The following is a 24,925-nucleotide window of genomic DNA, read 5'->3' on the forward strand; positions in this document are numbered from 1 at the left end:
TTTCCCTTGGGATCGATGAAATTGCACTGTGGCTCATGGGGTAGCCTTCTCCTGTCTCTCTCTAGGCAGGAAGACCCTCTTCCCCAGCTAGGACAGTGGGATCTCAGAGGATGTACTCTGATCCCACAGACTACATTGAAGAGATTCCAAAGCAGTCAGTTCCTATTCAAACTTCAGGGAGTTTTGTCTGAAGATAGTCATAAGCAAAGAAACAAACCTTATAAATCTGATAGAAATATATTGAAATCACTGCTTCCAGCAGGTTCTGTGGGGCCAAAACATAAAATAGTTTTTAAAATAGTTTGGGTAGGCCTGACCTGTGGTGGTGCAGTGGATAAAGCGTCAACCTGGAACGCTGAGGTTGCTGGTTCAAAACCCTGGGCTTACCTGGTCAAGGCACATATGGGAGTTGATGCTTCCTGCTCCTCCCCCCCTTCTCTCTCTCTCTCTCTTTCTCTCTCTCTCTCTCTCTCTCTCTCCTCTCTATAATGAATAAATAAAATCTTAAAAAAAAAAAAAGTAACTAAGTTAAAAAAAAAAAAAAAGGTCTGACCTGTGGTGGTGCAGTGGATAAAGCGTCGACCTGGAAATGCTGAGGTCACCAGTTCGAAACCCTGGGCTTGCCTGGTCAAGGCACATATGGGAGTTGATGCTTCCAGCTCCTCCCCCTGTCTCTCTCCTCTGTCTCTCTCTCTCTCCTCACTAAAATGAATAAATAAAAATAAAATAAAATAGTTTGGGTAACTTGATAAATGATATGTTTATAATGTGTCCTCATCATAAGCCTCTCTCCCCGTCCCTCAATGCTGTGCTGTGGAGTTCTGCTCATCTTCCTCTTCAGTGATCTAATCAAAGCACATGGTTTACCTGTTTGCTGATGACCCTCATATCTCAGCTGGTTATGGGCCAGCTGCCATAACCACTATGTCCCCCCACAATCACTGCACACTTAGTGCTTTTAAAATTGAGTTATCTCCTCCCCCTCTATCCTCCTTGCAAGTACAACCGGCTTTTCCTACTTTCAACTTCATTCTGGGTTCAGTAGGTGGCTCCCTACCTGTCCTGAAATTTAGAAGTCACATGGGACTCTTCTCATCGCTCAGTCCTCCTGTCAATCACCCATCAAGTTTGGCTACTTCCTACCAGCTTAGTCTTCTGCAGCCCTCCCTTTGTTCTTGTTCTTACACAGGCTATTTCAACAACCTTCTGATTGTTTTTCCTGCCTCCAGGCTTATACTCCCCACAGAGTAATGTATCTAAAATGCAAATGTAACCCAGCCGCTTCTCTGCTTGGATTCTCTGCACAGTCACAATACATTTCCAGCTCTCACCAGGACTTCAGTCCTCCCATGACCTCACCTCACCTCTAGCCTCTCCCTAACCCACACTTGTGCAGCAACAAGATGCTGTGAGTTCTCTAAACATGCTCTAATGGTTCATACTCTGCAGAGTGTCTTTGTCACTCAGCTCTGCTTCCCCATCTTCCCTTACCTCTCATTGTCACTCAGCCTCTCCCTAACCCACACTTGTGCAGCAACAAGATGCTGCGAGTTCTCTAAACATGCTCTAATCAGCAGGGGTCCCCAAACTTTTTACACAGAGGGCCAGTTCACTGTTCCTCAGACCGTTGGAGGGCCGCCACATACAGTGCTCCTCTCACTGACCACCAATGAAAGAGGTGGCCCTTCCGGAAGTGTGGTGGGGGGCCAGATAAATGGGCTCAGGGGGCTGCACACGGCCCGCGGGCCGTAGTTTGGGGACGCCTGCTCTAATGGTTCATACTCTGCAGAGTGTCTTTGTCACTCAGCTCTGCTTCCTCATCTTCCCTTACCTCTCATTCATACTCAAAAGTTCCTCAAGGACTGCCCAATAGGTATCTTCCTGTGATGATGAAACTGTTGTATAACCTACACTGTCCACTGTGATAACCAGTAACCACATGTAGTTAGCATTTGAAATATAGCTAGTGCTACTGGGAAACTAATTTCTAAATATCATTTCATTACAATTCAATTTTTGTAGCCACATGTATATGGATTCTATACCCTCATTTCTTGGGTTCTTGGTATGTATCCATTGCTAAGCACTAGTGAGTATAGTAACAATTGTAGGAGGAAATGACCCAACGGAGGATAGACACTTCGATAACTTTATTAGAGGAAAAGAGAATTTATTAAAAGCTGGTGGAGCACACGGGATAGTAGCTCCAAAGACACGTGCTCCCCGAAGTTGATTTTCTTACAGGTTATATACCTTTTACAGAATACATGTTTTCATGCAAGGGGCTCATGACCACTTTGTCTCTAGAGCTCTGATGGTGAACCTTTTTATAAAAACCGCCCACTTTTGCAGTGCTGGTTAACCTGGTCCTTCCCGCCCACTAGTGGGCGTTCCAGCTTTCATGGTGGGCCTAGTGGAGCAACCAAAGGGCTCAGCGATTGACCCACCATGAAAGCTGGAATGCCCACTAGTGGGCGGGAAGGACCAGGTTAACCAGCACTGCAAAAGTGGGCGGTTTTTATAAAAAGGTTCACCATCACGGGTCTAGAGGATGAGTTTAGGTGGGTTCAGAGGATAAGTGTTGGAATTTTTAAATTAATGTATGTAAATATTGTTTCTTAAAAGCATTTAAGAAAAGAAAAGGGGAAGGGGTTTTCAGATAAGTTCTATCTTATTTGCTCTGTGTAACAAGTGGCCCCAGGCACCCTTTCAGAGAACTATAGGTAGTACATCTATAACTGGTTGACTCAGTTGCCCCTGCAGGCTCCTCTCCCTTGCATTCTTCTTGTTTCTTCCTCCTCAGGGAAGGGGGGTAGGGGGCCTGACCTCTCCTTCCTTAGTGGTATCTACAGTCCAGTGGGGGAACAGACAGTACCCAAGTAATTTCAAGTGTGATGATGTAGGATACAAAGAGTGACTTGCAAAGTGCGAGAGACTAATTCAGTGTAATTGGAGGTGTAAGGCCAGGAGCCACGGCCGTGGCCTTGCAGTTCTCATTGGATTTGGGTAGATGGTAAACGAACTGCGGAGCCAGAAAATGGTGGGCTATTCCATTTATTAAAGTCTCATAATGGCGGACAAGCAAACAGGCAGGGAAGACCGCTTCCCTCTGACTCAGGGCTCCTAAGCCCCGACCCATTCTCCAGCTTTACCGGACTCATAGCACCACACCAACCTCAGCACTCTGCTCTCTCTGCACTCTCCAGCAAACAGTGGCCCCTCCCAAGGAGGAAGGTAATCCGGGCAATCTGCAATCTGCCACCCTGAGGGCAAGCACCCGCAGGCAGCCTTCCATAGACCACACGTGGCGAAGCCCCAATACAAGAAGCAAACCTAAAAAAAAACACAATAAAAACACTTGTTTACCCAACAGGAGGTATATTAGTCTGTTTGGACCACTGTACTACATATATTTTCATAGTTCTGGAAGCTAGAAGTCCCAAGGTCAAGATTCTCCTCAAATTATTCTCTACGTTCAGTACAGTTTAGATCAAAATCCTAAATATGTTTTGTTTAGAATTTAACAACTTGATTCCAGAATCCAAACAGAAGAGCAAAGCTAAGAACAATCAATCAATCAATAAATAATAACCAAGACAATTTTGCAGAAAAATAAGGAGTGGGATAGCTCTTTCTATCAGATGGTCGAGGTTTATTATAAGACAATGGTAATTATGCATGAATGTTTGGTGTTGGAAAAGTTGAGCAACCCTGCAGAGTAGGGTGAAGAGCCTAGAGCAGACTCAGACCTGTAGATGAATACAGTAACGGGTGGCACAGCACATCGATGGGGAAGGTGGGGACTCTTCAACGAAGTGTGCTAGTGCCCTACACAGACGCAACTCCAGGCAGATTAAATACCTCAGTGAGAAAAACAAAACTTTAAAACTTAGAGTACAACACAAGATAGTGTATTTGTAACCTTAAAATACTCAAAAGGCATTAATCATAAAAGAAAACTTTGGTGCATTTCACACATTAAAATTAAAAAGAAATTCTCTTCAACAATTCTCTTTAACAAAACAGATGAAAAGACAAAGCATTCCCAAAGACAGGATGTTTGCAAATACATAAAATCAGTTCAGAATATATTAACAAAACCTAATAAGTAAAAGACCAATAACCCAATAGAAAATTGGCCAAGAATAGGAGCAGGCAGTTCACAGAAAAGGAAATCTGAATGGCCTGCAGACTGATAAAAAGATGCTTGATTCCAATCATATTCAGAAAAATGTAAATGAAGACATTAATGAGACATTCCCATCCATAAGTGTGGCAACAATATAAATATTTGACAGTAGCAAATGTGAGAAAGTCTAAAGCAATGGAAACTCTTGTAGACCACTTGGAGTAAAAATCGATACAGCCATATTTTGAAGAATATGTCACATGTGCACAAGGAAATATGTACATATTCAATTTAGCATGCATTTTCTGTAGAAAAAAATTAAAATTACAAAACCTGGATGTCCATCAATAAGAGAATGGATTAGCTATGGTATATGCAATAATTTCAGTGAATCACCTGGTACTATCTGTAGGTTGCAAAAGCCACATTTTATAAAGCCATTTATTTAACATGATGTAATACCCACATATATGTAAGCGTGAAATGCTCAGTCTTTGCCTCTGTCTTAGTTCTAGCCTGCATCATTTCCATGACCTTTAGGCAAATAGCTCCTGCTATGGGTTGCTAATCCTTAGAGGAATTGTGCTCAAGGCTTGAGTTTTTGTAAGAATGGCCCCTTTCCAGAAGATGCCTCTCCCAAAGAGGTGGAGGAAGATATACATCAGGGGCTGGGAACCTATGGCTCGCGAGCCAGGTGTGGCTCTTTTGATGGCTGCATCTGGCTCACAGACAAATCTTTAATAAAAATAATAATGTTAAAAATGTAAAACATTCTCATGTATTACAATCCATTCATTTTCTACCACTCATGTTCATGGTTGCAGGTGGCTGGAGCCAATCACAGCTGTCCTCCAGGACAACACCAAATTTTTATTGGATAATGCATAACGTACACGGGTTGTATGGCTCTCACGGAATTACATTTTTTTTTTTTTACAGGGACAGAGGAGAGAGTCAGAGAGAGGTTTAGACAGGGACAGACAGACAGGAACGAAGAGAGATGAGAAGCATCAATCATCAGTTTTTCATTGCGACACCTTAGTTGTTTATTGCTTGCTTGCTCATATGTGCCTTTACCGTAGGCCTTCAGCAGACCGAGTAGCCCCTTGCTCGAGCCAGCGACATTGGGTCTAAGCTGGTGAGCTTTTTGCTCAAGCCAGATGAGCCTGCGCTCAAGCTGGCAACCTCAGGGTCTCGAACCTGGGTCCTTGGCATCCCAGTTCGATGCTCTATCCACTGCACCACCGCCTGGTCAGGCACGAAATTACATTTTAAAATATGTGGTGTTCATGGCTCTCTCAGCCAAAAAGGCTCCCAACCCCTGATATACAAAATACAGAGTGTCTGTAAAGTCATGGTGCACTTTTGACCAGTCACAGGAAAGCAACAAAAGACGATAGAAGTGTGAAATCTGCACCAAATAAAAGGAAAATCCAGTTTCTGTAGGATGATGTGGCAGCATGTGCACATGTGCAGATGATGATGTAACACCGTGTATACAGCGGAGCAGCCCACGGCCATGCCAGTCAAGATGTGGACAGTACAGAGGAAAGTTCAGTATGTTCTGTGGCTCGCTAAATTCAAATCCGTGATCAAAGTGCAACGTGAATATCGGTGCGTTTATAACGAAGCGCCACCACATAGGAATAACATTACTTGGTGGGATAAGCAGTTGAAGGAAACTGGCAGTTTGGTGGAGAAACCCCGTTCTGGTAGTCCATCAGTCAGTGACGAGTCTATAGAGGCTATATGGGATAGCTACCTAAGGAGCCCTAAAAAATCTGTGCGTGAGCCCACATCAAACTGCACTGGATAGGTATGAAACTGGGAGAGTTCCTTTTATTTGGTGCAGATTTCACATTTCTATCGTCTTTTGTTGCTTTCCTGTGACCGGTCAAAAGTGCATCATGACTTTACAGACACACTGTAGTAGTGTCTGTTTATCAAAGATTTGCAGGAGACTTAAGACTAGGACTCAGATTGTCAGGGGAACAAAAAGATTTAGAGATTGTGTGCTCTTCCTCAGATCCCTGTCAGTGCCCAGACGTCTGGGTTTGTTGGTCTCCTCTTGCCCCTCCGTTTTTCCTTCCCTTGATTTAAAGGAAGCCTAAATATTTAACTTGGAAAAGATGATTTGAGGAACCTGTCAGTCCCCCATATTCTCACTTGGGTGTCTTCTCAATCAATAAATCTATTCTTATTCCGAACTCTGATGTTTTGAATATTGGCCTTTAAAGTGTCGGGCAGATGTACTTTTGGACCAGTAACAAATACACAAATATTCTAGTAGATCATAAGAAATGGTCACAAATTCTTTTCCTTCCATCAAGAATAGTCTGTTGCTCCATCTCCTGAATCTGGGTTGCCCACGTGACTGTTTGGCCAAAGGGATGTTTGTTAACATGACATAAGACTTCCAGCATAGGTAAATACAGGGAGGGACTCACGTCCTCCCACATCCACATCAGAATTACAGCTAAATTACAGAACAACCATCATGCAGAACTGCCTGAAATCTAACTGAATAGAAGTCCTACAACTAGGGATTTAAAGAAGCCACGTGGAAACTGATAGGAGGGGCAAAGATGAGGACTGGGCTGGCCCCACACCCATGTGTGGTGGATAAGAATGAGGAGGGAGCCTGAGCAAGTGGTGGCTCAGTGGGTAGAATGTTGACCTGGGACGCCGAGGACCCAGGTTAAAAACCCTGAGGTCGATGGCTTGAGCATGGGCTCAGCAGCTTGAGTTCAGTGTAGCCTGCTTGAGTGTGGGATCATTGACATGATTCCGTGGTTGCTGGCTTGAACTCAGAGGTTGCTGTCTTGAAGCCCAAGGTCACCAACTGTCCCAGTAGAGAGCCCAAGTTCTACGTTGATCAGGTGTCCTCAATTTGACTTCCCCGCACAGTGGGACACTCCTGCTTAACAGCAGGGCTGGCAGCCTCTTCGAGACTACTCTTGAGGTGGCTATGAGGATTCGACTCATCAGTGCCGACACCAACTGCCACCAGAGGAAAGACAACCAACACACAAGTTAGTTGCAAGAATCACACAGGCAGTTTTTACTCATGAATCCTTTTTGGGTGTGCCTGGGTACAGCTTAAGGGGGCCCTGTCGGCATGCTCCTCTTGACTGTCCTTGGTCAGAGTGGCATGGAGACAATCCACATTCAACGTTGGAATCTGGGTGACTGACCACAGCAAGGGGGGCCCTTAGCTTTAGTACCTTTTCTGGCATATGCCTTCTAACAGATGTCAATCTACAGGATTATCACCTCAAACCACCTTCTTGGGAGTTCCTCTAAGGGAGCCCTTTTTATGTTAATGTACTGAAATGTTACCTCAAGCCACTTTTAAGGTGTTCCTAGGAAAGCTTCTTGTTTATGTTAACCTACAGAGTTATGACATCAAGCTACTTCTTATTTGTATATAACTTCACACACACACTAACTAGGCCCTGCATGAAAGGCAGAGTCTGTTTATCATATCTGTACACACTGTATTAATTCCTATCCAGACAGCATAACTATTTAATTTCCTTAATTGCTTTTAATATTATATCCTAATTATTTCTATCTTCCATGTTTTTCTATATTTCTATATATTATAACATTATATTACTTCAGTATTGACTCTAGCCCAAGGTTGCTAGCTTGAGAAATGGGTCACTGGTTTGGCTGGAGCCCCCTCGTTAAGGCACATATGAGAAGCAATCAATGAACATCTAAAGTGACACAACTACAAGTTGATGCTTCTCATCTCTCTCACTCCCCACCCCTCTTTCTCTTGCTTAAAATGGGAAGGATATCTTGGTTTGGAAGGTCCTCACTGAGGAGCAGGGTTCCTTTAACTTGTGGCTGTAAAAACGAGCAGGAATTGTGGCTGAGTGAGACAGAGGCTGCTGGAGTCCCATGCAGTTCCTCTTCAAAGGCCCAAACATGGACTTATTCTGTCTCACTCTTTCTGAGCTCCAGCCCTGAGATACAGCTTGAACGGAACCTGGACATATGGGGAAGAAAAGAAGTATCTAGCATCAGTCCCAGAGCTGGGGGCAGCTTTATCCCAGAGAAAAACATGCTGAGAGAGGCCACTCCCCACCCCACCCTACCCCACCCCACACTGAGATAGCAGACAGGTGCAAGATCTGAGTCTCCATCAACTTGGGTATCACTGTTTGCCCTGCCCTTCTTTAAGAAATGGGGAAGTGTTGGCTAAGGGATATAAACTTCCAGTTATGAGTAAGTTGTATTGATGTAATGTACGGCATGGAGAGCAGCTCCCAAATGTTTCTAACACACACACACACACACACACACACACACACACACACACACACAACAATTATATGAGGAGATGGATGGATGGATTAACTTCCCTTATTATGGAAGTCATTTCACAAATGTATCAAAGCATCATGTAGTACCCCTTAAACTTATACAAGGTTACATGTCAATTATATCAATAAAGCTGGAAGAAATGGAAGATCTTCCCTATGCATGCCCTACACTGTCCTTTCTAGCAAACAGTCTTTCCCCACTGAAGACCTTGTTTGAATGGTTCATGTCTGATTTGTTCTCCAGCCAGTTTAATCCAGGAAATGAATTCTGATGACCCAGTTGTACAAGAAAAAGCTATCCTCAACACAGAAAAGAGACTTCTGTTCACAGAGGAAGACCAATGCAGGACCACCTTGAACAAGACCATGATCAGTCCTCCACAGGCTTCTACAAAGGTTTCCTTTATCCATTATGGTCTTCTCTAAATAGATACAGTGAGGGGGTCTGCAAAGACCAGGCCAAGTGGTAACATAATCTCAGACTGGTGAGGCCAAAGTCATCTTGTGCTTTTAGATTTACTAGAGATTTTCCATAAGGAAGTATAAGCTCTGGTTGTTTTTTTTCTTGCTCCTGAGTCATCTTTAACTAACCTTTTGGGTTTTTAATGAAAATTTGGCCTCTCCACCCTCTTACACGTGATCACATTTAAGCTGTACTGTTAGGGTATATACTTATATGTCCAACTCCTATAGTCTCAGTTGTGGGTCCCTTGATCTGGTTGGTCACCCTTGTTTTTGCAGACTTAGCCCCATGACACCTGTGCCCATATTCAGATCTCTTCATTGAAAGCAGGTCCCCTTCTCTGTAACAGAAAATGCCCTACTCCCCATTGTGACAGATGCCTCCTTGGTTTTGTATGCTCATAAGTGTTGTTGTTTTAATTTGTTTCTTTGTTTTCATGATAACCTGTGCCCTGCAGAATGCAGATGAAATAAACTCAGGTAAGAACAGCATCTCTCTTCCCAAGGTGTAATATTTATTTAGGTTTTGTGCTTATTGACCACAGCTTCCAGAATCTTACATTATAGCCTCTTGGGTTTGCAGACAACCCATGAACAAAAATCTACTGATCACCTGGTTCTGTTACTGGTGGTCCGGCTCTCCGGGGGTTTTCTCTTTCCTCCTGGCCAATCTTTTTTGTAAACTGAATTCAGTTATTTTGTATCCTTGAGTTTTACTCTTAGCTGCTCAAGGACTCCAGATAGGTTCTCTGTTGCTCAGCTCAGAAGCTCTTTATGCTAAATGGAACAAAAAAAGTCCGTCTGTAGGGAAAAACTCTTTTTAAAGGCATAATTCAGATTTGAAGCCTAGATCTAGCCATCGTGTATAATAACACATCCCACAGATCATCACCATATCCAGTTAAGATGTCACTTTAGTTATGGGTGTGTGCACGTGCCTACATGCGAATGCTTGAGAGGTGTGGCCGCAAAGCTCTGAAGTAGCTTTCTTCTGAACAGGAGATAAAGAACTGCTTGTAATATTAGATTTCTCTTTTTAATATTTGAAATTGCTGTGTTGTCAGAAGCCTTCCTGGCATCTGTGGAGAAGGATGCAAAGGAACGTGCCAGGAGAAGGAGGGAAAACAGAGTCTTAGCAGACGGTAATTGTCATCTTCACTGCTCCATAGCTGGGGTGATTTGTGTAAGCGCGAGCACCCAAGTCTATCTGCTGATGTCTGAGGACAGAGAATCTCAGTAGGTGGGTGTGTGGTGGGCCTACCGGCCAGGCGGAAACCACAGGTGGTCTGTCCTCTGTCCCTGACACAACAAATGGAGCAGGACGTAGCTGTCAGTCAGCCTCCACAGTCCAGCCTCTTTCTAAAGCATATGGTGGACTTAGCAGGTCAGATTGGGCAGTATAAGCAATACTTGGGATGTAGGGAGGGATGGGGGTGAGGCACCATGACTAGGGCAGAGATGAAGAAATGAAAAAGAACAATGAAACAAGAAAATGAAGGTATGAGAAGGGAGAAGGGAATGAATGGGCAGGTTATGTGTTTGGCAGGGACCATGCATGACAGAAGAATGCTTTCTGCATTGATTTTATACCACCCAGTGGCACGTGACCTGCAGAGCCAAATGATACTGTATTTGCTGGGAATTAGTTATTTGACCCTTTTAATGAAACATTGGGTATGTAGACTTGGTCTTTGTGGCAAGCTTGGAGTGGTTCTCAGACTTGAGGCAGAAACGTTTACTTTTTCTGAGAAGCCACTTAGAAGACTTGGGGCAGATCTGTAGGAAAAAGTCCTTAAAGAAGCCAATCCTGAAATATCTGCAGAGAGAAATAAGTGATGGGTCCCCTTTGAATTGATGCAAACTATGACCTTCAAAGTGGAGTTGAGAAATCAGGGGGATAGAGTCTGAAAGCATTTTCCAATGTGTGGGAGAACTTACCTGTGTGACTCATTCCCACAGCTCTGAAAGAAAAGGGGAATGAAGCATTTGTCAGAGGCGATTATGAGACTGCTATCCTCCACTACAGTGAGGGTTTGGAGAAGCTGAAGGACATGAAAGTGCTGTATACCAACCGAGCCCAGGTCAGTGAGCCGATTGTGTGTCCACAGGGGTTCTTGGAACAGAGCCCCAAAACTTGTGAAATCGGGGAAAAATAAGACTGGGGAGTACCAGTGATGTGAGAACCACCGGCTCTGTTTGGGGTGTGGTGGAGGCTGATTTGTGTGGTGCATTGCCAATTTCCATGGTGTAAATACTCTCACCATGGGTCAATCTCAAGCTACCAATCTGAAGTCATTGAAGGAGTACATGGTAAGGGCTATGCATAACCAGTCCTCTCTCCATGTGAGTCAGCACCAGCATGCCACTGGTGGTGACCAGGTACTTTTTCCATGCGTACAAAGAAGGAGACTAGTGAAATGATTATCTGACAGTCAGTGTATGTCCACAGCGAGACCTGTGAGAGATGAACTTGATGCCGTGTAATTTACAAGAGAAGGAGTCCCCATCAGCCCCAGTTTTTGGAACTCGAGATTAAGAAGGTCTTGCTGTATGGTATGTTGAGGAAGTGTTGAAACCAAGACACAGGACCTTAAGAGGCCAAACAGTTTGGGAGGTGTAGGGTGGTTGCCATGGCCATGCAGGTTCTCGTTGGATTCAGGCAGACAGTGAAGGAACTGTGGAGCCAGAAGATGGCGGGCCATTCCGTTTATTCAGGTCTCATAACGACCGACAAGCATACAGGCAGGGAAGACCGCTTCCCTTTCTCCCAACTGGGACCCCACCAGTCTCAGCAGTCCCCAGCCAAACAGGCCTGGCAGATATCAGGGCTCCCAAGCCCTGACTGGATCTCCAGTTCTACAACCCAGACTTATTCTCCGGACTCACCCTCTGGACTCTCTTCTCTCTCTCTCTCTCTCTCTCTCTGCACTCTGGACTCAGCTCTCTCTAGCCAAAACCAGCTGGGGGGAAAATTCCCTTCTCCAGCAAACAATAGCAAACAATCCCCCCTCTCATGCAGGAAGTCAGTCCACAATTTACAATCTGCTGCCCCGAGGGCAAGCATACAGCAGGCTTCCATAGACTATATACACATGGCACTGCCCCAATTCAAGCAGCAAATTTAAAAAAAATTTGTTTGCCCAACATTCCACCCATTTTATTTCACAATCTACACCACAGTTATCCCTGTGTGGGGAATGAGGCACATTCCATAAACAAACAAACTATAGCAACAGCACAAGCTATACAATTACAACAATTACAAAAGTGCCCTTCACAGTGTCTCCCTGAGCACTCTTTCCAAGGCGCAACCTGAAGGCCCATCTCTAGCCCCCTACTCCATGGTAGGTAGGAGGGCCTGAATAGTCTGGGGCTGTGTCCATGGAAACCTCAAAGTGTCCTTGGTGCATCTCTCCAACCAGATGAGAGCAGCTTTCCAGTGCAGGAGGGCCTCTACCAGAGCTGCCCCCACCCCCCATCAGGGCCTCTCATACTGTCCAAAGGCAGCATGTCCATCTAACAAGGGAGCTGGTGCCCCCCTCTGGTTGTAGTCCTAAGAGTCAGTCCACAATAGACAGCCCAGCTGTCTGTGCAGATCACCAAGGTAAAGGTTCATTACAGGCAACTAGGTTCACATAGGGCCTCAGGCCTCCCCCCTCATCCCTGCCATCTCAGGAGGTCTGAAGATGCTGCCCCAAGGAGGAGCATGTGGCAACAGTGTCCAGCCTCTCCGCCTCTGCTCTAGAGAGCATGATGGCATCCATTCTTATGTCCCATAATCACAGCAACCCTACCAGGGACTCAGTAGGTAGGTACTCTTTGCTGCTGAGTTTTTACCTTCTGGATGACCTCTGGCCAAGCTCTGAGTGTGCAGACAGCAGCTGCAGTCCGAGCCTCCTCATCCTCAGAAGAGGAGCTGGAAACACCTGCTCCCACCGACTTAGAGCCACTCCGCCAGCACAGCTCCATCTTCGGCTCTCGGCCTGAAGCTGAAACCGGTTATTCCTCCAACAGCTGCCACCACCAACGTTCAACTTCCAGAGCACACCGCAACTCGTGAACCCATTCAGCCTCCTTCTCCAGATACCATTCCAGTTCCAATCACTATTGGTGCTCAGCCTGCATCTGCAGCTCTCGAACCTGGTCAGCCTCCTTCTCCAGTTCAAGCTGTTGCTGCCACTTGGTTTGCAGCTCATTCTGGAGCTCTTGACCTTGGGCAGCCTCTTGCAGGGCTGTAAAAAACAGCCAGCCCACGGTCCCCAAAAGGAAAGCCATGGGGAACCATACACTGGGGAGCAGCCACCAGTCCTCTACCCCACCCCTCAAGGACGGCTCCATACAAGTCTAATCTGAACCCTGCTGGCTGCGCCAGATGTAGGGCCAGGGCCGTGCCAGTCATCAGGCCCTCACTTGCTCATTGTATTTGGCCAGATGGAAAAGGAACTGTGGAGCCAGAAGATGGTGGGCCATTCCGTTTATTCAAGTCTCATGATGGGAGATGAGCAAACAGGCAGGGAAGACCACTTCCCTCTCTCTCATCTCAGGACCCCACCAGTCTCAGCAGTCCTCAGCCAAACAGGCCTGGTAGATATCGGGGCTTGAAAGCCCCAACTGGGTCTCCAGTTCCACAACCCGGACTCATTCTCCTAACTCACCCTCCAGACTCACCCTCAGGACTCACTCTCTCTCTCTCTCTCTCTCTCTCTCTCCCCAACAAAACAGGCTGGGGGAGAAAACCCCTTCTCTAGCAAACAGTAACAAGCAGTGGCTGCTCCCAAGCAGGAAGGCAATTGGCAATTTGCAATCTGCTGCCCTGAGGGCAAGCAGCCATCCTTCTATAGACTATACATACAGGGCACTGCCCCAATACAAGGGAGAAAACTTGAAAAACATTTGTTTACCCAACAGGAGGTAACAGTGATTTTTAATGATGAATAAATCCAAGCACAGCACAACCTCATGAAGGGGTCCCCAAACTTTTTACACAGGGGGCCAGTTCACTGTCCCTCAGACCGTTGAGGGGCCGCCACATACAGTGCTCCTCTCACTGACCACCAGTGAAAGAGGTGCCCCTTTCCGGAAGTGCGGCGGGAGCTGTATAAATGGTTTCAGGTGGCCACATGCGGCCCGCGGGCCGTAGTTTGGGGATGCCTGGATAGTGGTTTAAGCCAGGCCAGAGTTGAGATGTCCTTTACCTAATCCCATATGTGGAGGAAAATCTGTTCTAAAGCCACAGTTGCTAAATACAACATCCAAAGGTTGATTTAGCAGTGTACTCTTTATCACCCTAACAAGCTCATAAACTTTTTATGGACAAAAACTGCCATATACCTTCCCCCTTACTGCTTTATGGCAGATGCTGAATAAATCCTTGTTAAGTTACATAACACTGAAGGCACAATAAGTCCATTTAAGGGAATTAAGTTTCTATTGACAATTCAAAAGAAACATTTAAATGTAAACAATTAATATAATAATTATAGTTCCATTTTATTTGTCCAGTAAATATGTCTCTGAAACATTTACCTACTGGTGCTGAACAAGACTAAACAAGTCTTGTTAGTCTTAAGTTATTTGAAAGCAGTAAAATTGAATCGCTTTTAAAATGTTATGTACTTCCAGACATATCTAATTCAAATTGTCTGTACCCTGATTTATCTAGATTAGTTACATTTTTACTGTACTCAAATTTAAACAGCACTTTGATTAGCTGTGGAGAATCCATTAGGAATGATTGTAGATAAAAATAAGTAAATGCGATGGAAGCTTTAGGGAAGCAGTTCTCTCCCAGAGAGAAAGCCGATTTGGAGGCGAATAAGTGGAAAATGTGCCGACTATTGTTACAAAATCATTTCAATCGCTGACTATTTTTAAAATGCGTCCCTGTTTGCATGCAGCGTTAGAAAACACTTAATAAGGACCCTGTGAACCGAGTGTTTCTGCTTCTAAGAGAGAAAACCTTCCCTTTGATCACTTTGTTTCTGTCCTGAAGCAAATGTTGTGACCAATAGATTGCTGGTGTGATTTAGATAAATCATTGGGAAAAAGTAGTTCTCAAAATGTGGAAAAGCAGGAAGGGAATGGAGAAGTAATATAGGGTAGTGGTCCCCAAACCCTGGACCGCAGACCAGTACCGGTCCGTGGGCCATTTGGTACCAGTCCGCAGAGAAGAATAAATAACTTACATTATTTCCGTTTTGTTCATATTTAAATCTGAACAATGTTTTATTTTTAACAAATGACCAGATTCCCTCTGTTACATCCCTCTAAGACTCACTCTTGACGCTTGTCTCAGTCACGTGATACATTTATCCGTCCCACCCTAAAGGCCGGTCCCTGAAAATATTTTCTGACATTAAACCGATCTGTGGCCCAAAATAGGTTGGGGACCACTGACACAGGGTATTGAATCCAAGCTTTAAAAAGAACAAAAGAAAAAAAAAAAAAGGCTGTAGAAAAGTTGTGGAAGCCCCCACCTAAGCCATTTCAGAGTCTGTGTCCTGAAGAACAATATCATGAAGTCATGGCTACCATTGTCCAGAATGATGCTGGCTTCTGCCTCACATACGTCCTTATCCTCTGATTTTCAAATGCAACCCCAAACTCTTGAAGAACAATGGTGTTTTGTAGAACAGAAAGCTAAATACAACGTCCAAAGGTTGATTTAGCAGTGTACTCTTTATCACCCTAACAAGATCATACACTTTTTGATTGTTAACTTCAATCAGTACAGAATCAAAGTTACTGAAGCAGCTTCCTCCTGTGCACACAGAAAGCCATACTACAGGGACTCACTAACGGGCCATCACCTGCTATCTCCTCACTTTGGTGGAATGTTGCATTCTGACACTGACCCCACAAATGGCTTGCCCAAATAAGTATCTTGGGTTTATTGTTAAGAATGTCACAGGGCCCTGGGGCAGTTTACATCATGGGCAAGGCTATGTGGAGAATCAGCTCTGCTGGTGGAAACTGATGGGACTCTGGAAAGCCACCCATCCCCCAGGTGTCTGGTTTTCCTCTCTTAGAATGGGGTGATCATTGCTGCTTTTTAGGAAATGTTTCAAAAGAAGAGTGCTTAAAGTCTATTTAGTGCAATTAATAAGAGTATATAGACCACCAGTTGTGTCTAATAATTAACACAAAAGGCACAGTGGTCATCGTACTTGCCGTTAACCAGCCTTCCACTTGTTTACTTGCCGCTAGTTCTTTGAAACTATAAGGGAACTGAATTCAGTTTAGTTGGAGTGGATGACAGAATTCATATTAATTCTCGATTTTCCAGATTTTCCGCAATTTGGGGGAATATCAAAAGAATACCAAGGGTGCATGGTGATGATCTAACTTTTAAACGTCAGCCATTTCTTGTATCTCTTTCTTGCTGTGCTCAAGACGAAGGATGAACTCTTTCTTTATCATATTTTTTTTGAAAACAGCTTTATTAAAATATAACTGACATACAAGTGTACACTCATTTAAAGTGTATAGTTCAATGGATTTTAGTACATTCACAGAGTTGTACAACCATCACCACAATCAATTTTAGAACATTTTCATTATCCTAAAAAGAAACCCCCTAAACAGCTCACCCCCCACCCTGACTCCCTTTCTCCCCAACCCCCCACCCCAGGCAACCCCACTAATCTACAGTAAGTCCAGTTTCTGCAACTTTGAGCAAGATGACAAATAAGAAGCCAACTTTACCACAGGCTAATTTATGTAAACCATTTAAGGTCCCACGGCATCTCACCAACATGATAGCAAAATAACATTTAACAAAACTAGGTATGTTATTTGAGAACTTGCTGAACCTTCTGTCTCTATGCATCTGCTAATTCTGAGCATTTCATATAAGTGAAATCATAAAATATTTTACCTATTGTGTCCAGCTTGTTTTGTTTTTTTGACAGGGACAAAGGGAGAGTCAGAGAGAGGGACAGATGGGGACAGACAGGATGGGAGAGAGATGAGAAGCATCAATTCTTCATTGTGGCACCTTAGTTCAATGATTGCTTTCTCATATGTGCCTTGATGGGGGGAAGGGGCTACAGTACAGTGAGTGACCCCTTGCTCAAGCCAGTGACCTTGGGCTTCAAGCCAGTGACCATGGGATCATGTCTACGATCCCATGCTCAAGCTAGCAACCCTGCACTCAAGCCAGATGAACCCATGCTCAAGCCAGTGACCTTGCAGTTTCAGACCTGGGTCCTCTGCATCCTAGTCTGATGCTCTGTCTGCTGCACCACCGCCTGGACATGTGTGTCCAGCTTCTTGAGCATAATGTTTCCAAGGTTCATCCATGTTTAAAAATGTCTCAGTACCTCATTCCTTTCTATTGCTGAATAAAATATCATTTGTGATACACCACATTCTATTTCTCCATTTATCAGTTGACGGTCATTTGAGTTGCTTCTATTTCTTGACTGTTATAAATAATGCTGCTATAAACATTTGTTTATACAAGTTTTTGTTTGTGTGTTGTGTTTGAACATATGTTTACAGTCCCATTGGGTACATACCCAGGAGTGATATTGCTGGATCATATGGCAACTATATGTTTAATTTTTTAAGGAACTTTTCCAAAGTGGTTAAATCATCTTACACTCCCACCAGCTGTGTATGATGATTCTGATTTTTGTACATTCTCGCCAACACTTGTTATTAATCTTTTTTATTCCCTTTATCGTTTGGTTTCCTTCTGGAATATTCACAAGGGTGGACTCTAGACGCTGGCTCTTCCTTTATAGATGTTTTTAGTGCTGTGTATTATCTATTGCCCCTCCAGATACTCCTCTGCCCTGCTCTGTGCACTGAGGGACGACCTCTGGGGCCAGTTCCTTGCCTTCCCTGCTTTGTAGCTTCCATTCGGGTTCAGCCAATGAGATCAGAAGGAAGGAAAACAGTGACATTGGGGTATTTGCTCTCCTGGCTTTGGCCCTCCTGAAGGCCGCAGCTACTATTAGGCGGCATTCACAAAGCTGTCCTCTCTTATTCTATTTATTGCTTCTCCTCCTGCCCCTGCAGTTCTAGCTATTGGTAATAGCTATCTGCTGTGACTAGCCCCGGTGTTCTGTAACATTCCTGTTGGTTTCCCTAAGCCATCTGTTTCCTTCTAGGACCCGGACTGATACCAGTAGGGACCAGTCACTTCTCATCCACCCTTGGACTGCTCTGTCTTTGTTAACTAAAGACTGCTTGCTACAAAGTTGTGTGTGAATATCAGGTATTTGTGTCATTACAGGCTTATATAAAACTTGGGGAGTACCAGAAGGCACTAGTGGATTGTGACTGGGCTCTGAAGGTAAGATATTTCCTTTTCCACATGATGGAGTTGGTCTTGCATGGGTCAGATGCTTCAGTCCTGAAGTAACTAGAGGGGAAAAGTTATAGGTGCTGCAGTGAGAGCCTCAGCTTCCTCATCTATAAAACAGGTAGAATAGAATTGCCTTGAGGGGCCTGACCAGGCGGTGGTGCAGTGGATATAGCGTCGGACTGGGATGCCGAAGACCCAGGTTCGAGACCCCAAGGTCGCCAGCTTTAACGCAGGCTCATCTGGTTTGAGCAAAAGCTCACCAGCTTGGATCCAAGGTCGCTGGCTCGAGCAAGGGGTTACTCGGTCTGCTGAAGGCCCACGGTCAAGGCACATATGAGAAAGCAATCAATGAACAACTAAGGTGTCGCAATGTGCAACAAAAAACTAATGATTGATGCTTCTCATCTCTCCGTTCCTGCCTGTCTATCCCTCTCTCTGACTCTCTCTCTGTCTCTGTAAAAAAAAAAAAAGAATTGCTTTGAGGGTTATGATAACGTACATAAAATACCTGCCTTTGCGTAAGGACTCCAGAGAAGCTGCTGTTGATACTGGTTTTTCATGGTTTATATTACCAAGGCTCATCCTTTGCTGTTGCGTTAGCAGATGCTTTGTTCTGTGCAATGGTGGTAACGACCCATTCACCTTTTAGAGCCAATGGGAGCTTATTCCTGCAGTGTTCTTCCTCATGTGTTTGTGCTTCCCCCTCCAGCTCTAGTAATTTGGAAATGTATTATAGCACCCCCTATGGGTAGAGGATTAATCGGAAGAAAGAATTCCTCTTGTTCAGCCTGGATACCAGTCGGGCCTCAGATGGACAGCATAATACTATGCTTGGTATTTCCTGTGAAACCTACCCACATAGATAGTTAAAAGTGGGTGGGGAGAAATAAGGACTGTGGGTGGATATATTAGAAAAGTTTTTATTTATTTTTTTTTTCTTTTTTTTTTTTTTTTTTTCATTTTTCTGAAGCTGGAAACAGGGAGAGACAGTCAGACAGACTCCCGCATGCGCCCGACCGGGATCCACCCGGCACGCCCACCATGGGGCGAGGCTCTGCCCACCAGGGGGCGATGCTCTGCCCATCCTGGGCGTCGCCATGTTGCGACTAGAGCCACTCTAGCGCCTGAGGCAGAGGCCACAGAGCCATCCCCAGCGCCCGGGCCATCTTTGCTCCAATGGAGCCTTGGCTGCGGGAGGGGAAGAGAGAGACAGAGAGGAAAGTGCGGCGGAGGGGTGGAGAAGCAAATGGGCGCTTCTCCTGTGTGCCCTGGCCGGGAATCGAACCCGGGTCCTCCGCACGCTAGGCCGACGCTCTACCGCTAGAAAAGTTTTTAAAAGATAAACGTCGTGACCGATTCTTAGGGACATTATTTCAGATGACTGAATATTTAGCCCGTAATCCACATTCCCCTAAGTTACTCTGTCACAGGGGGCTTGAACTAAACTAAAATTGTGCTTCTGATCATGCCTCTCCAAAGCGCTGCCAACAGAATGCGCAGGAGTCCCAGGAGGGTCTAGAAGCAGAGAGCATGACATTTCTTTTTAGGCATGCACTTTATCTTAAAAATCCTTGTGAATTTTTTGAAAAATCCTTTGAAAGTTTCACTCTCTGTTTGTCTTCATATAGCGTTATTATTATTTTAACCAACATGATCAAGCAAAATCAAAGTGGCAGGGGGACTTGCCAGGTTTACCTTGTGACTTGGTTTACCTTAAAGCTCACTACCCCAGCTGAATGAGCACGTAGCCCAAAACGAGTACATTTTGACAGCAGCCTATTGGCCACACTTACTTTCTTATTTTTTATTGAGAGGGTGAGTGGGGGAAACAGGAGTGAGTTAGAAATTCACCTTTACTGATAGTGTTTATGAACCACGAGGCAGCCTCCAATGTTGCCACCTGATGTACTTGATTTCTTTGTCCCCTAGAACACGTGGTGGCAAAGCTTGTCCCATCACATCATTACAGTCTTCAAGCCACTGGCCAGAGCTGAAGGCAACAGTGTCTTCACAGCTCCAACATAGATCCACTGAAGTCCTTTGTCACTTTGTTGGGTCATGGGGTCTTTTTATGCCACCATTCTGTAAGAGGAGAGAAAGTCAGGGACGTCTTCCTCAGTTTCCTAACAATAACAGCAAAAACCACTGTCTGCTGCCTGCTGGCCATGAGCCATCTCATTTGAGCCTCACATGGTGCTATTCTATCATGTTCAGTACCACTGATATCTTTATTTTTCTTACGTGGAAACAGCCCTGGAGGTGAATTAACCTGTGCAGGATAACATAGTTAGTGTTGTCTAACAGTAAGCTAGTGCTCTGAACCATCTGCTAAAATGTCTTTACTGAAACCTTAAACTCAGTGGTGGGATTCAGCCGGATCACACTGGTTTAGCAGAACCGATACTTAATATTTTGTTGAGTTGGGCGAACCAGTTGTTAAAATGGCACTTGTAATCAGGGTTCCCTCTAAGGTGGGCGCCTGGGCAGCCACCCAATGTGGAAATCACAAACTTATATTCCTTACTCTTTTTTAATGTTCATCTGAGCAATAGCATATTCTAAGTGCCTGTCATAATGTTCATGCCATCCGTAGGTGAAAAAAAAATTGGAAGGGAGGACACCACTCCGGAAGCAATATGGCCCTGGTATATATGGTCATTTGATATATGTTTTTCTTATACTTAAAGTGCTCATTAGGTCAGAGAACCAGTTTTTAAATTATTTGAATCCCACTGGTTAAACCCACAGTCCCTGGCTGGGGCGGGGGGTCTTGTTCCCTTCTGTAGAAGAAATGATGTCTCCTCTTGGGGTATCCAGGAGAATCTTTTCTGATCTGAAAAGAACCACAGAGGCCGTCGCCCATGGTGCTGATTCAGGGTCCATTCCCAAATGTTAAAGCACAATGTAATTAACGGAGAAGCTGGGCAGAGCTGGCCCCACAGAGCTGACATTCAAAAACACTGACGCTCTACAGCCAGTCTTGTTAAAGGCCCAGTGAGGCTCCAGCTGGAGAGGTTTGGGTAAACACTTGGAGGGACAGAAAAAAAATGTACAAGGAGTTTTAATAACTGACCATGTCTGGCTCTATATCAAAGCCCTGAAGTAAAGTTTCGCTCTCTTTAAAAGTAATATATTGATAGTGAATATCCATGGCAATCCATTACTAACAGTATGAGTACTTTCACTCCAATTTAATATTTTTGTCACTCCTGAACTAGCAGAGACAAGCTCATGGGGGTGACATTGTAAGAGTGATGTCCCTTGTCAGGGAAGGTAAGACTGCAAAGCTGGTTTCAGTTAGGGTCAGAATCATTGCTTTCTCAACAGAACGCTGCCTACAACATAAAACACATCTTCCTCAGAAGGCAGGACTCCTTTTGAGGCTGTATGAAGTTCACCTGAGACAATCCCCGTGAGGGCCAACACATGATCAAAGAAAAGAAGGGAGAAAACCCATCAGCAGCCCTTTGCCTCAGTGTCTGAGGAAGCTGGTCACTATGATACCTCTTCACAGGGACCCCTCCTAGTAGGCTGGCCCAGGCTGCGGGCTCAGGCAGGCTTCCTTGCGGTAACCTGACCCTCTTCCCTACAGGCTGCGTGGACAGGGGACTCTTAGGAGCCTCTTTTGAGTCCCTCCCTTCCCTCAGCCTGATTCCTCAGTCCCAACCTCTGTGAATTCGCCAGGGTCTAGTCCTTGGCTCCCTGCCTTTCCTCTCTGCAGTGTCTCCCCCAGAGCTCCTGTTTCCTCTGTGGGGTTACCTCTCCTCTCTGCAAATGGCTCTCGGGCCTGCCTCCCAAATGCCCACCTCCCCTGGCTCCAGGAGTTCATTCCCTCTCACTCCAGAAGGTTTCTGGGCATCGTCTGAAACATAGTGTCTGTGAACAACAAATTTTTTTTTTGACAGAGACAGAGAGTGTCAGAGAGAGGGACAGATAGTGATAGACAGGAATGGAGAGATGAGAGGCATCAATTCTTTGTTGTGGCATCTTAGTTGTTCATTGATTGCTTTCTCATATGTGCCTTAACCAAAGGACTACAGCAGAGCGAGTGACCCCTTGCTCAAGCCAGCAACCTTCACTTCAAGCCAGTGACCTTTGGGCTCAAAGCAGTGATCATGGGGTCATGTCTATGATCCCACTCTCAAGCCAGTGACCCCATACTCAAGCTAGTGAGCCCGCACTCAAGCCGGATTAGCCCATGTTCAAGCTGGTGAGCCCCGCACTCAAGCTGGATGAGCCCATGCTCAAGCTGGCGACCTCAGGATTTTGAACCATGGTCCTCTGCATCCCAGTTCGATGCTCTATCCACTGCACCACTGCCTGGCCAGGCTGCAAACGAACTCTTCATCTTCCCATTCAACCTGCCCTAGCTCACCTCTTTCTGCTAATGGCACATGATGTCTTCTAGGAATCTGAACCCAGAACTTTGACTGGACATCCTCCTTCCCTCTTGTCATGTGTGGTTAGTTGATGCTGCTTAATTCTCTCTTTCCGACATGGCTCTGGTGTCTGCACTTTCCTTCCACTCCTCCTGTTGCTAGAATGTCAGACATTAGCTTCTCATTCTAAGTGGCCTTTTTGGTCTCCTCCCTCATCTCCTTGCCTTTCCCTCCTCTAGTCAGCTCTGCACGCTGCCTGTGGACCAACTTCCCTGCACACGGCCACTGATCACTCATCCCCCTCGAGCCCTGTGGAGACCTGTCCAGCTCACCCCTTCCCACTCGGTCTTCTCTCTACCCAGGGCCTGTCACCTGCTCCTTGTACTGACTGTCCTCTGAAGCCCTTGTCCTCTCCACCTGGGCCTGGCTCAGCCCATTCTTCCTTCACCCTTCTCTCCTTACCACCCCGGGTCACCCAGGTTCCAGCTCTGATCCCCCCTCCTTTGTATGCCCTTGTTAGACGTTATATCTTCAGAGTGCTTTCCTTCTGCTGTCGTACTTTCCTGAAGGAGATTTGGTGTAATTTTTAAGCCTTTGGGGTCTGGAGTGAAATGGCTAGATTTTAAATACCAGCTTTTCACTTATCATCTAAGTGACTTTGAACCTGTCCAATTCTTAAGTTTCTTTGCCTGTAAATTGGGATGATAACTTACTTTGTAGAGCTTCTATAAGGTTCATATGAAATAATGTATGTGAACCATATGGAACAGACTGAACCCTAACATACTGTTGTTACTGTTATTACTGCCGTTTGCTTAGCAACAAATCAGAAAGTGGTATTCATGAAACTTCCTGTGTCTGTAAAAGGCTCTCCAATAACAATGACTGTTACCTCTTTTGTTGTTAGTTAGTTAGCTTTTCTCTACATTTTATCTCCTGTCCTGAAATGGATTGCTGTTGTAACTGCAGCAACATCTGCTGATGCTGTACTACCTGCATTGAACTAGTGTTTCACAAGCATTCCCCAGAGAAAGAGGGAGAGAGAGAGAGGGAGGGAGGGAGACACTGTGATGATGTTCACTTCCCACACGAGGAAACTGAGCACCATTAGGGAAATCAGGTGGCCTGGCCAAAGTCTCACTTCTGGGGGAGCCACACCAGGGGTCACCTAGTACTTTTTGGACTCCTGCACTTCACTTTTTTATAGGTAAGAGGAGGGGAGATAGTGAGGCAGACTCCCACATGCGCCCCGACCAGGATCCACCAGCAACCCTATCTGGGGCTGATGCTCAAGTACCAAGCTATTTTTAGTGACTGAGGCTGATGTACTCCAATGTAGCCATCCTCAGTGCCCAGGGCTTATGCTTGGACCAATTGAGCCATTGGCTACAGAAGGGAAAGAGAGAAAGAAGGGAGAGAGGGAGGGGGGAGAAGCAAATGGTTGCTTCTCCTGTGTTCCCTGATTGGGGATCGAACCCAGGACATCCCATATGCCATGCTGATACTCTATTCTGTGAGCCACTGGCCAGGGCGCTGAGCTTCACTCTTAACCTCTTTAAATCTAAATCCTGAGGAGCACCTGCCCCGACATAATGCCTTGCACATTAAAGAGATTCAGTTACTTAATTAGATGCTTTGAATTATAGTTTATGTCACTGTTAACAATAATTAGAAGCAGGTGGGTTCAGAGCCCTGGGCACATGATTTAGTTTCAGCTTTATCTTCCAATCCTCTAACTTTTGAAGGGAACGTCCCTCCTGACCTTAAATGGTAAGAGTATAAGCTCCAGTATACTGCTGTGGTTTATCCCCTAGGAACTTCCCAGGCTTGCTGACATGTAACAGTAAGCTCGGCTGTTAACCCAGAATAAACTGTCCTGTCCAAATGAATCAGAGGTTCTCTTACTTGATGTATATTTACATCTCCTGAGGAGTTTAAACACCACTGATGCACATACACACCTGACAGGGGATACACCCAATAGGGAAGGTGGTTTTCCCTGGGGCGAGGCTTGTCCACTGCATTCCAGGTGTGCTGACCCCTGCGATTTCCCCAAATGTGGGAAACTCGACTGCATCATTTGTGGGAGTGGGGGACTATATTCAAAGTCTCCCCTGAAAAAAAAATTTTTTTTATACTGATGCCTGGGTCCTACCCCAAAGTACATTTTAATTGCTGTGGATCAACCTGGCTGTCAGGACTTTTATAAGCATCCCAGGTAATTCTTGTGTTCGCCATAGTCAAGAATGCTTCTAAACCAAGGATTTCTGGTTTGTTTCCTGACTTGGTGTCATTAAATAAAGATGAA

General features: G+C 45.1%; 1 protein-coding gene and 1 non-coding gene across 7 annotated transcripts in view; both read left to right on the forward strand.

Moving 5' to 3' along the window:
• TTC12 (tetratricopeptide repeat domain 12) overlaps nt 1-24,925 on the forward strand; it is a 55,809-nt gene that overhangs the window by 2,064 nt on the left and 28,820 nt on the right. For 5 of the 6 annotated variants that reach the window (XM_066244940.1, XM_066244979.1, XM_066244960.1 and 2 more), the window contains 5 exons: nt 8,708-8,859; nt 9,384-9,405; nt 9,990-10,067; nt 10,885-11,006; nt 18,167-18,226. In XM_066244940.1, coding sequence (XP_066101037.1) covers nt 8,708-8,859; nt 9,384-9,405; nt 9,990-10,067; nt 10,885-11,006; nt 18,167-18,226 — 434 coding nt within the window. The remainder of the gene's footprint in view (nt 1-8,707; nt 8,860-9,383; nt 9,406-9,989; nt 10,068-10,884; nt 11,007-18,166; nt 18,227-24,925) is intronic. The other variant, XM_066244987.1, reaches the window with a different exon arrangement.
• Nucleotides 24,571-24,734, forward strand: LOC136321411 (U1 spliceosomal RNA). Its single transcript, XR_010728663.1, has one exon. It is a non-coding gene; the product is annotated as a U1 spliceosomal RNA (small nuclear RNA).

This window comes from Saccopteryx bilineata, chromosome 1 (assembly GCF_036850765.1).
Source record: "Saccopteryx bilineata isolate mSacBil1 chromosome 1, mSacBil1_pri_phased_curated, whole genome shotgun sequence".
NCBI classification, from domain to species: domain Eukaryota; kingdom Metazoa; phylum Chordata; class Mammalia; order Chiroptera; family Emballonuridae; genus Saccopteryx; species Saccopteryx bilineata.